The sequence below is a fragment of the Hippocampus comes genome, unplaced genomic scaffold, assembly GCF_001891065.2.
Source record: "Hippocampus comes isolate QL1 unplaced genomic scaffold, H_comes_QL1_v1.1 scaffold7, whole genome shotgun sequence".
NCBI lineage: Eukaryota > Metazoa > Chordata > Actinopteri > Syngnathiformes > Syngnathidae > Hippocampus > Hippocampus comes.
The window spans coordinates 1,700,623-1,710,472 of NW_017842060.1; the positions used below are offsets into that span (position 1 = coordinate 1,700,623).

At 43.1% G+C, this 9,850-nt stretch overlaps 2 protein-coding genes across 2 annotated transcripts; both read right to left on the reverse strand.

The window, feature by feature from the left end:
* Positions 1-6: 6 nt before the first annotated feature.
* Positions 7-3,865, reverse strand: LOC109511466 (synaptogyrin-3-like). Its single transcript, XM_019862590.1, has 4 exons — positions 3,547-3,865; positions 2,541-2,775; positions 1,263-1,408; positions 7-321 (listed from the first exon to the last, which is right to left on the reverse strand). Exons 1-4 carry the CDS (start codon positions 3,649-3,651, stop codon positions 88-90), a joined length of 720 nt encoding a protein of 239 aa, XP_019718149.1. The 5' UTR covers positions 3,652-3,865; the 3' UTR covers positions 7-87.
* A 555-nt stretch (positions 3,866-4,420) lies between these two features.
* Positions 4,421-9,798, reverse strand: LOC109511465 (protein disulfide-isomerase). Its single transcript, XM_019862589.1, has 11 exons — positions 9,480-9,798; positions 8,966-9,166; positions 8,480-8,607; positions 8,178-8,315; positions 6,923-7,030; positions 6,515-6,640; positions 6,172-6,369; positions 5,953-6,073; positions 5,616-5,797; positions 4,732-4,821; positions 4,421-4,651 (listed from the first exon to the last, which is right to left on the reverse strand). The coding sequence occupies exons 1-11, from the start codon at positions 9,640-9,642 to the stop codon at positions 4,565-4,567; spliced, it is 1,542 nt and encodes a 513-aa protein (XP_019718148.1). The 5' UTR covers positions 9,643-9,798; the 3' UTR covers positions 4,421-4,564.
* Between the last annotated feature and the right edge of the window lie 52 nt (positions 9,799-9,850).

A 9,850-nucleotide genomic window follows, 5' to 3' on the forward strand; every position in this document is an offset into this window, starting at 1 on the left:
CAGTGACGTGGCTGCCAGCGTGCGTGCCCAAGCGAGCAAAGAAAGCAGGTTGCCGTGGCAACAAGATCCTGGCCTTAGTTACGGGCGTTAGAAGGCGGGCGCTACGGGTCTGTGCTGCTGCTGCGTGAGCTTCTGCGGGTCCAGGGTCTCAGTGAAGGACGGGGCTTGGTAGGGCTTGGTGGTGACGATGGTGGCGCCGTTGGCGATGGGGTAGGGCGTGGCCCGGGCGTGGCCGGGGGCGGCGTCCAGGTGCTGCCACGTGAACAGGTTGGCGTGCGAGCCCGACAGGAAACGCCGCAGGGCGCTCAGAGTCAGCACCGTCTGTCAGTGGGCACGGGAAGCCCGTTAGCATGCAATGAGTTCAACGTATACGTTAAAAACGTGCACGGAAAACGTGGGGAAAAAAATTTGGTAAAAAAGTCAAACAGTAACAAATTTGGGACAAAAAAAACAAGGCCATCATACAAATACTGTATTAGTGCATTGCTGCCGCCGTCAATTAAAAAAAGATTTCATATCACGTAATAATGTGACGTAAAGTCCACATTTTATCGGGATAAGCTTCGCATTACAACATGATCCATTTCATATTATAATGTGATAAAGTTCACATTTTATCGCCCTAAGTTCTAACACAATAAAATCCACCTTAAAATCTTTTGAAATGTCATGGTTTAAGGTGATATGAACACATGTAACAAATTATGTCACATTAAAAAAAGGAAAAAGTGTCAAAAACTAGAAAAAAAATTATATATATATATATATATTTAAGCATTCAAAATACAAGGAAAAAGGAAAATTAAAATATGACGTAACTTATTAATTTAATCTACAATTTTAATATTTAATATTAAACATTTTAATACTATTTAATTTGATGGCATCCACACAAATGTACTGATGATATATATTTTTAAAAATACAGTGTATTTATATTTAAATATATTTTAAAAAAAAACTCTTTGCTATGTGTTTTTTTTTAAGTTAAAACGGTTGTCCAAACAAAAGTTTTCAGAGGGATGAAAAAAATCACTCAAATTAGTATGACGACCACAGGTGGCGCTAGGGCGTCTTTCTCGCATGCTGTAACGCATTCATGTGGAAAGAAATTTGCCAAAAATCTGCCAATTTTTAAAAATATTCTTTTGTCACTTAAAAATGTTATTTGAAAAGGGGTCACGTCGGGCGATGGATTGGTTCGACTATCTCGGCACGTCACGGTTACAACTGGAATCGTATTGCGCTTGCTTGCCACCGACCCATGTGATGATGGAGAAGAAGCAGAAGGCGATGGCGGCTCGGGCGGCATCAGCGCCCTGGGACAACGGCAGCTCGTCCGGTGACGTCGCCTGCCACTGGTTGGCCAGGAAGCAGAACCCCACGAACCACAGGAAGCTGGCCATGCCTCGAGGAGGCAAAAGCACAAACGGCAAGGGTTTGGCTCTCAAAATAGGGTTTCAAGATGCGGTTAAGCTTTTTAATCAGAGTTTCAAATGGGGGCTAAGTTCACAAAGTAGGGCCTTCAAACCACGGTTAAGGGTTCAAAGTAGGGTTTCAAGCCTAGCTTTGAATGACGGCAGGGCTTTTCGATAAGGGTTCCGCAGTAGATTTCCAACCTGGGGTAGGGTTTTAAATTAGGGTTTCAAGCATTGGTTAGACTCTTCAATTGCCGTTAGGGTTTCAAATTTGGGGTTTTAAAAAAGGATCACCTTTACAAATCAGGGTTTCAAGCCAGGGCTACATTTTAAAACAAGTATTAAAGTTACTAAGTAGGGCTTGAAGCTCGGATTAATGTTTCCAATTAGGGTTGCATTAAAAGGTTCGAGTTTCATAGTAAGGTTACCACCAAGGTGAATGTTTTAAATGAGGGTTTGACTTGGTTTGCTTTTTGAATTGCAGATAGAGTTGCAAATTAGGGTATTCAAGAAAAGTTGGAGTTTTGAAGAAGGGTTTTAAGACAGGGATAGGATTTCAAACATTGGTTAAGGTTTCAATGGAGGGTTTTAAAGTAGGGTTCCAAGCCAAGGTTGAGATTAAAAAATGGGGTTTCAAATATTAGTTGGAGTTTTAAATGAGGGTTGAGGTTTCACATTAGGGTTTCAAAGAAAGATTAGATTTTCGCGGTAGGGTTTCAACCAATATTATGGTTTCAATCAAGGGTTAAAAAAAAAAAAAAAAGGTCAGAGTTGTAAACAAGGGGTAAGGTTTCAAAGCAGGATTTCAAGCCAGGTTTGGTGTTTAAAAGTTGGGTTCCAAGTCAGCCTTAAAGTTTCAAACTAGGATACAAATTAGGGTTTCAAACAAATGTTACGGTTTTAAGGTAGGTTATTTTTTATTTGCCAGGTTCAAGGTTGCAAGTTCGGGTTAAGTTCGGTGTTAAAAAGTTAGGTTTCAAGCCAGGTTTAAAGTTTCATGCGTAGATGTCAAATTAGTGTTTCAAACAAGGTTTTAAGTTTTTATTGTTTGGGTTCCAAAGTAGGGTTTCAAGTCCATGCCGGGATTCAAATGTTTTTCTTTGTGTTTTTGATTTTTTTTACCTGAGCAGACGAGGTCAAGCAGCACGGCGCGCCGTCTGTCCGCCAGGCTGCTGAAGGACGGGAAGACGGCGTCCAGGAGGAGGAAGAAGGCGCTGGCCAGGAAGCAGGCCACGCCCACTGTCACACCAAAGTTGCACGCGTCGGCGTTCTTGTTGAACACGCACAGCAGACGCTCGCTGCCGATGTTGACGTAACCCTCGTTGACGATGCAGCTGAATACCACCATGGAGAACACCTGCCGCCATTCATCAAAACAAAACGAAGCGATTCCGGTTCGGCTCACTGGCGGACTTTGATGTGGGTTTGCGTGTCTTCTTTTAAATCTTAAATCACGTTAAAGACTTGGACTTGTTTTAATGGGACCGTTGGTGTCCAGTTTTGTACAAGGAACAACTTTTTGTGATGTACCCAACAGTGTTCACGATTGAACAACTAAGTACAAGTGAATACTGTACTGTTCCATGCAAGAAAATGTACAGAAATGGTCCAATCTACCAAAGGGACCATGTTTGTACAAGATACAAATTACTTATAAAAAATATTAGCTACAAGTTAACATATTTATCACTTTTTTTTTTTTTTTTTACATTTTAATTTTGACATAAAATCGAATGCTCTGCATAGTACACAGACAAAATGACAACGACAGCTAAAATATCGGTCTAAACTATTTTAAAAGATACATTCAGAATCAATTTTAGGTATCGATTGGATCATTATTGTACGGATTTTCGAAAATGAAAAGGGAAACCATGGTTCGGTAAGATGTGCAAATTGCAGCTGTGGACAAAAGAAGCTTTCAGCTAAATACAAAAATAGATGCAAGACAATTGTTCATGACACCAATTACACAATGATAGCCTCAACCTGAACGTCTTAACGAAATAATAACATAAGAGAAAAAAATGCTGGTTGATGGGTTGATGCACTTAATGTGAGGAGAGAGACAAAGAAATGGATGTACCCCCTCCCCGCACTTTTTTTTTTTTTTTTTGCAGATGCTCACCCACGACAGCAGCCTCATGATGGTCCGCGGATGCGTAAAGAAGGCAACCGGGTCGAAGACGACCTTCCCGGCTTTGGCGGCTCCATAGGCGGCCGCTGGCTCCATTGTGGCCGGCGGGACGAGCCCCCAGCACCCACCCGCCTCCAGCCACCCTTTTCGAGCGAACCGACGACCTCCACTGGCTTAGCGCGGCTCCTTCACCCCGCCGAGAGAAGCGGACGAGACGGCGACAGAAGCAGCTGTGCGCCGCTGTGCGCAGCCGCCGCAGCAGCCTCCAGCAGCCTGGCGATGACGTCACAGCCAGACTGCCGCCAGTTTCGGATTGGCTTGCTTGCGTCCAATCGTCCAAATAATAGGAACAGCCAAACGAGCTGTGACGTCATTTTAGCAAGCGTGACTTTCACTACACTTGTTGCGTCAGCAAGTATGACCACGATAATAATAATGACGGTAAAACATTTTTTATTTATGAATTCAAACGTGAAGTTACAGTATTAACATTGTTGTAGTCTCAGAAAAAAACACGTCATAATAAATTTGTAAAACATAAGGTTTTACAAGTCATTATTACGTTTTTGTCATAATTATCATCCAAATGGGAAAATCGAAATGGAGTACATGTGAAATCATGACTTTTACTACACTACGATTAGTTTTATCTTATTAGTATCAAAATAGTCACGATGGTGATGTGACAGTAACGATGATCCAGTGCTCGTTTAGTAAAAATGCGACTGTTATAATTATTGTTATGTCATGGCCGTCGCGAGGGTAAGCAGTTCGGATGATTGTTATGATTATGACAACATGGAATAATACAAATAATTGTCAATGGAATGTATATGATGCAATTTCTCAAATGCCCAGCCACTGCTGTGGCATATTTGTGCTGCTCCGATTTATTGTGACATCAAAAACAGGATTCAGTTCTTCAGTCATACAAAAATCATTTATATAATTTTGAAGATGGATTCTTTCTTGCTTTGACCTTGTCTTCCACGTCACATTTAGCCAATGGTTAGAGTTCGTCCTTGGTGGCGTTTCTCTCTTTCTTCTCATCTTCTGCTTTCATGACCTCCACGTACTTCCTCCTGTCTTCGTTCTCCTTCTCGCCCCAACCCCGCCACAATAAAAGCTTTATTTTCAGCCAAACGTTTTATTCACGTGGACAAACAGGACGTTTACCTTCATTCTGTCTTTTGCGGCTTTCTTCATCTCCTGGTGGACAAAAGCAAGCAGGGCCTTCAGCTTCCTGTCGCCGGTGTAAAACACCGCCTGGGGGGAAAAAAGAGCTTCTTGTTTATCCTGGTTTTGTTGTCTTGATCTGAGCCTTTTTTTTAACCAGCTTTTTGTGAACAAAAGACCGACTTGACTGATGTCGGGGATTTGAATTTGTTTCACGCTGTCGCTGGATTTATTTTGGAAGGTTTCTACTTCCAGTTTTGGATGCCTTAATATGACTCTCAGGCGGTGAAGAAGCTTTTTGTGAACAAATTATTTTGATGCAGATTGATTATGGCTACTGTTGTGCATTTAAGTACATTGAGTGTTGTTATTGGTTTTATTTTGGGAGGTTGCTTCTTCCTATTTTTGTTTTCAGCTTTTTGGCAACAAAAGACTGTGACTGGTGTTGGCAATTTGAATTTGCTTCACATTTTTATTGGTTTTATTTCGGTAGATTTGAATTTCCTGCTTTTGTTGTCTTGCTACGAGTTTTTAAACTGCGTTTTTTTCTGAATAAAAGACTAACTTTGATTTAATGTGACTGGTGTTGGGTATTTTTAATTGTTTCATATTTTTACTGGTTTTATTTTGGAATGTTTCCACTTCCTACTTCTGTTACTTCATCGTGACTCAGACAAAGATGGAAAGAAGTAGCATATCGTGGACAAATTATTTTGACACAGATATTAACACAGAAACATCTTACGTGGTCGTTGTTTTCGTATAAAAACGCCTTACTATAAAATGTATAGAGTCCAAGGCTTGGACTCTCCTTCCGAGCCGGGCGGCATCAACCGGCTTGTTGCGTACAACTGACTGGAATTCGTGATCTTTTGTGATCATACCCTCTCTGCGTAGAGCGCGGGGAAGAGACAGAAGGCTGGATAGGCACGCTGCACCGACATGTTGATGTCGTTTGCCGACGCGTCGATGCGAGCCACCACCACGTCGTCGCGAGCTTTGAAGGCCTCGGCCAGCTCCTCCCACAAGGTGAACACGGCTCGGCACTCTGGACTGTACGGCACGTCTGAAGTACACGCACACAAACGGACCACTTCATTAGGTACACCTGTACATACACTCAATATACGTGTAAATGTGTGTGTGTGTGTGTGTGTGTGTGTGTGTGTGTGTGTGTGTGTGTGTGTGTGTGTGTGTGTACGTGTACGTAAAGTAACTCACAAAACAAGACAAATACAGTCCTGTTGGGGTTGAAGGCAACCTCCTCAAAAGTGCTTCCGACCAGTTCCTTCACCGGACGTTGGTCCCATCCTTCAGGGATGGGCTCGCTCTGCATTTTGGGCTAGTACACCACCACCCCCCCCACACCCCAACAACCACCCCAACACTGCCATTGATTTATGTGACACATCGCACACAAAGCAAAGGTACTGTGCGTACCTTTGCTTTGCCATCCAGGTAGTCCCGGCAGAAGGCCTCGATGGAGTCGGCGTCCAGCGTGGCCGAGGGCAGCTGGTAGGTCACGTGATCGGTCAGGTTGACCAATCGTACGAGAGGAGCCTCGAAGGCCCGTACGCGGAAGTATTCCATCAGGCGGCCATTACGTGGCTCCCACACATCCACCAGTACGAATAAAATCTAAATACACACACACACACACACACACACACACACACACACACACACACACACACACACACACACACACAGGAGTTGAGGTGATTGTGTGTGTGCATGTGCGTGTGCGTGCGTGCGTGCGTGTGTGTGTGTGTGTGTGTGTCACCTTCATTCGGAAGACCTCGGCGACGGTGTTGAATGCGGAGTGAACCTTATGGAAATCGGCCGAGCTTTTGTTGACAAAAAGGAGGGCGTGGCTAAGCACCGGCGACGACAGGATCTGAGTGGCCGTCTGACGAATCAATTGATTTTCAATTACGTTCCGTGTTTAATTTGTGACAAACGTCCACTTGATTCAAAGTCATTTGTATTATTTAATTCAATGTGTTTAGCATTTTAAAATAGATCAAAATCAAGTCAAAATGACCTGACCAAATTTAATATCAATATCACCTACATGTCTTTCTCTTTGTTTTTGTTTTTGTTTTTCAAATTTGTTTGCATGGTGATGAAGTGAGTAGCCACCACCAGGGGCCCAAGTGTGGAACTGAATGACTCAGTCATCCTTGGCTACCTTTCCGGAATATTCTGTGACAGCCTCCATCTGGTAGACGCTGACAAAAGTCACCAAGTCTTCTTTGGAGGTCTGCGGCGTCATCTTGTAAGCCTGAATCAGCTGCGACTGTGGACACACACACACACACACACACACACACACACACACACACACACACACACACACACACACACACACACACACACACACAAAACCTGGTTGAGAACCCTAATTTGAAACCCTAACCCTAGATGAGAACCCTAAATTGAAACCCTAACCCTAGTTGGGAACTCTAATTTGAAACCCTCACCCTAGTTTAGAACCCTAATTTGAAACCCTAACCCTAGTTTGAAATCCTAATATGAAACCCTAACCCTAGTTGGGAACTCTAATTTGAAACCCTAACCCTAGTTGAGAACCCTAATTTGAAACCCTAACCCTAGTTTGAAATCCTAATATGAAACCCTAACCCTGGTAGAGAACCCTAATTTGAAACCCTAACCCTAGTTTAGAACCCTAATTTGAAATCCTAACCCTAGTTTAAAATCCTAATATGAGACCCTCACCCTAGTTGGGAACCCTAATTTGAAACTCACCCTAGTTTGAAATCCTAATATGAAACCCTAACCCTGGTAGAGAACCCTAATTTGAAACCCTAACCCTAGTTTAGAACCCTAATTTGAAACCCTAACCCTAGTTTGAAATCCTAATATGAAACCCTACCCTGGTTGAGAACCATAATTTGAAAGCCGAACCCTAGTTGAGAACCCTAAGCTGAAAACCTAACCCTGGTTTGAAATCCTAATTTGAAACCCTAACCTTAGTTTAGAACCCTAATTTGAAACCCTGACTATAGTTTAAAATCCTAATATGAAACCCTAACCCTAGTTTGGAACCCTAAATTGAAAACCTAACCCTAATTGAGAACCCTAAATTAAAACCCTAACCCTAGTTTGAAATCCTAATACAAAACCCTAACCCTGGTTGGTAACCCTAATTTCATTCCCTACTTTGAAAACCTCACCCGACTTAATAAAACCCTACCCCTGAAACTGTTATCAAGTGTCACCCTACATAAACGCTATCTTGAAACCTTTACCTCTACTTTCAAACCCAAATTTCAAACCTTACTTTTAAATCTTCTGTCACACGTTTTGACAGCATAGGCCTAACCCCAAAACGCATTCGCTTATTTATTAGGTCAACCAATTCCTTTCTCACACAAACCTTCCAAAAACATTACATAAGATGTTGATTGGTATTTTGTACCCACCTGTTTAAGGAGCAGCACAACATCATGCGTGACATCAAATTTATTGATGACATCATCATTTTGCGTCACTGCAAACCTGATGTCCGGGAGGCTGACTGCAGTCGAATAAAACACCCGAACGTACTCGCTCTCCAGCTCCTATACTCGCGCGCGCACGCGCACACGCACGCACGCACGCACGCACACACACACACACACACACACACACACACACACACACACACACACACACACACACACACACACTGTAACAATCTTATTGATGAGAAGAGAACAGAGACGGCCATCTTGACGGCCATCACCTGAAAGAATCCGACCACGCTGAGCTCCTCCTGCGCGCTCCCCAATTGGCTGAGATCGGTAATGAGGTCAGCAGCAGACCCCGCCCTCCTTTTTAACCACGTCACGATGGAAGCTGCGCTCTGAGGAACTTGAATCGCACGCCGTCGCCGTGGAAATTGTACATTTTTAGTCGACTACATTTTTTGAGATTTCAGCCCACAAGCAGAAAAAGTTGTATTTATGTTTGTTTGTATGCAGAAAACCAACCCCAATATTTTAAATATTGAACAAAAAGGAAATCTTTGCGCTTCAGATCAAGAAAAAAAAAATTGAGATACAATACATTTTCCTCACATGATATTAAACCATGATTTACTGTTCCATCCATTATCATAATACTCAGTTTATTGTTTACCTCTTTTTCATCACTCCACAACAAAAAAATATGTACTCCAAATTGCATGAACAACCAAATACTTTTTGAGCGAGACTGAAATTTAACTCACTGGGGCAGGACACGAAGTTTAGTTTCTCTCCGAAAAGGTAGAGCCTGATGTTTGGCGGTCCTGTTGCGTTCAGTTCTTTGGCTAGCTCTTTGTCTTTCGTCACATCTACCGTCGCCAACTTAATGTCCGAGTCCTGCAGCTCGCCGGCGGCTTCTTGAAACACTTCCGACAAATGACGGCCATCTGCGGACAGCGGAGCATCTGGACGGGGGACAAACATCAAAGACAATTTGGAGTCTTCGTTGACCCGAGCGCAAGTTACGTCAAAAACAAGATCATTTGGAATTTAGGAAACCTAAAAATCTTTTTTTTTTTTTTTTACAAAAAACATCAAAGACGATTTCAAGGAGCCGAGCGTATTTGCATCAAGATGCGTTTGCTCGCTTGCACAATTTCAAAGCAGGGCAAGGAGGGCCCAAAGATCCAAAACAAATACACAATCTGCAATCAGCAAGTAGTTCCGATGATGTCACTTCGTCCAATCCAAACAGAAGCATGGCGTTGAGTAACTTACAGAAGTGTACCAGTAGCTGCTTGTAGGTCTTCAGCGCGACGTGGAAATTTGTCTTGCTCAGCTGTAAAATGCCATCTTTCTCCGGGAGCGTTTTCGCGTCCTGCCCGCTTGCAGCGAGGCACAAGGCCGCCGCCCCCAGCAGTAGCAACAGCCGTCTCGCCATTGTTGCAACGCGTTGCGAGTTAAGGACGGGAGTGTCCCAGGGCCGAACGGGTAGTTGTGAATGTTATCAGGTCCGTCTTGTCGCTCATTAACTCGTTGCTATCTGAGCCCCGTCGTTGGCGGTTGCTCATATCAAGACAATTGCTAATAGTTGCCTAATGCACTTTGCCTAAAAAACAAGGTCAAAGTGGAGAAAGAAACACTTATTC

Bases quoted from the DNA above. Each gene is read 5' to 3' on its own strand.
- LOC109511466 (XM_019862590.1), bottom strand. From the start codon at position 3,651: ATGGAGCCAGCGGCCGCCTATGGAGCCGCCAAAGCCGGGAAGGTCGTC. The intron at 2,776-3,546 runs GTGAGCATCTGC...GAATGGCGGCAG, and splicing joins TCATGAGGCTGCTGTCGTGG to GTGTTCTCCATGGTGGTATT. The intron at 322-1,262 runs GTCGGTGGCAAG...GCCCACTGACAG, and splicing joins TCTTCTCCATCATCACATGG to ACGGTGCTGACTCTGAGCGC.
- LOC109511465 (XM_019862589.1), bottom strand. From the start codon at position 9,642: ATGGCGAGACGGCTGTTGCTACTGCTGGGGGCGGCGGCCTTGTGCCTC. The intron at 9,167-9,479 runs GTAAGTTACTCA...TCCCCCGTCCAG, and splicing joins GCAGCTACTGGTACACTTCT to ATGCTCCGCTGTCCGCAGAT. The intron at 6,370-6,514 runs GTGACACACACA...GTGTGTATTTAG, and splicing joins CCGAGGTCTTCCGAATGAAG to ATTTTATTCGTACTGGTGGA.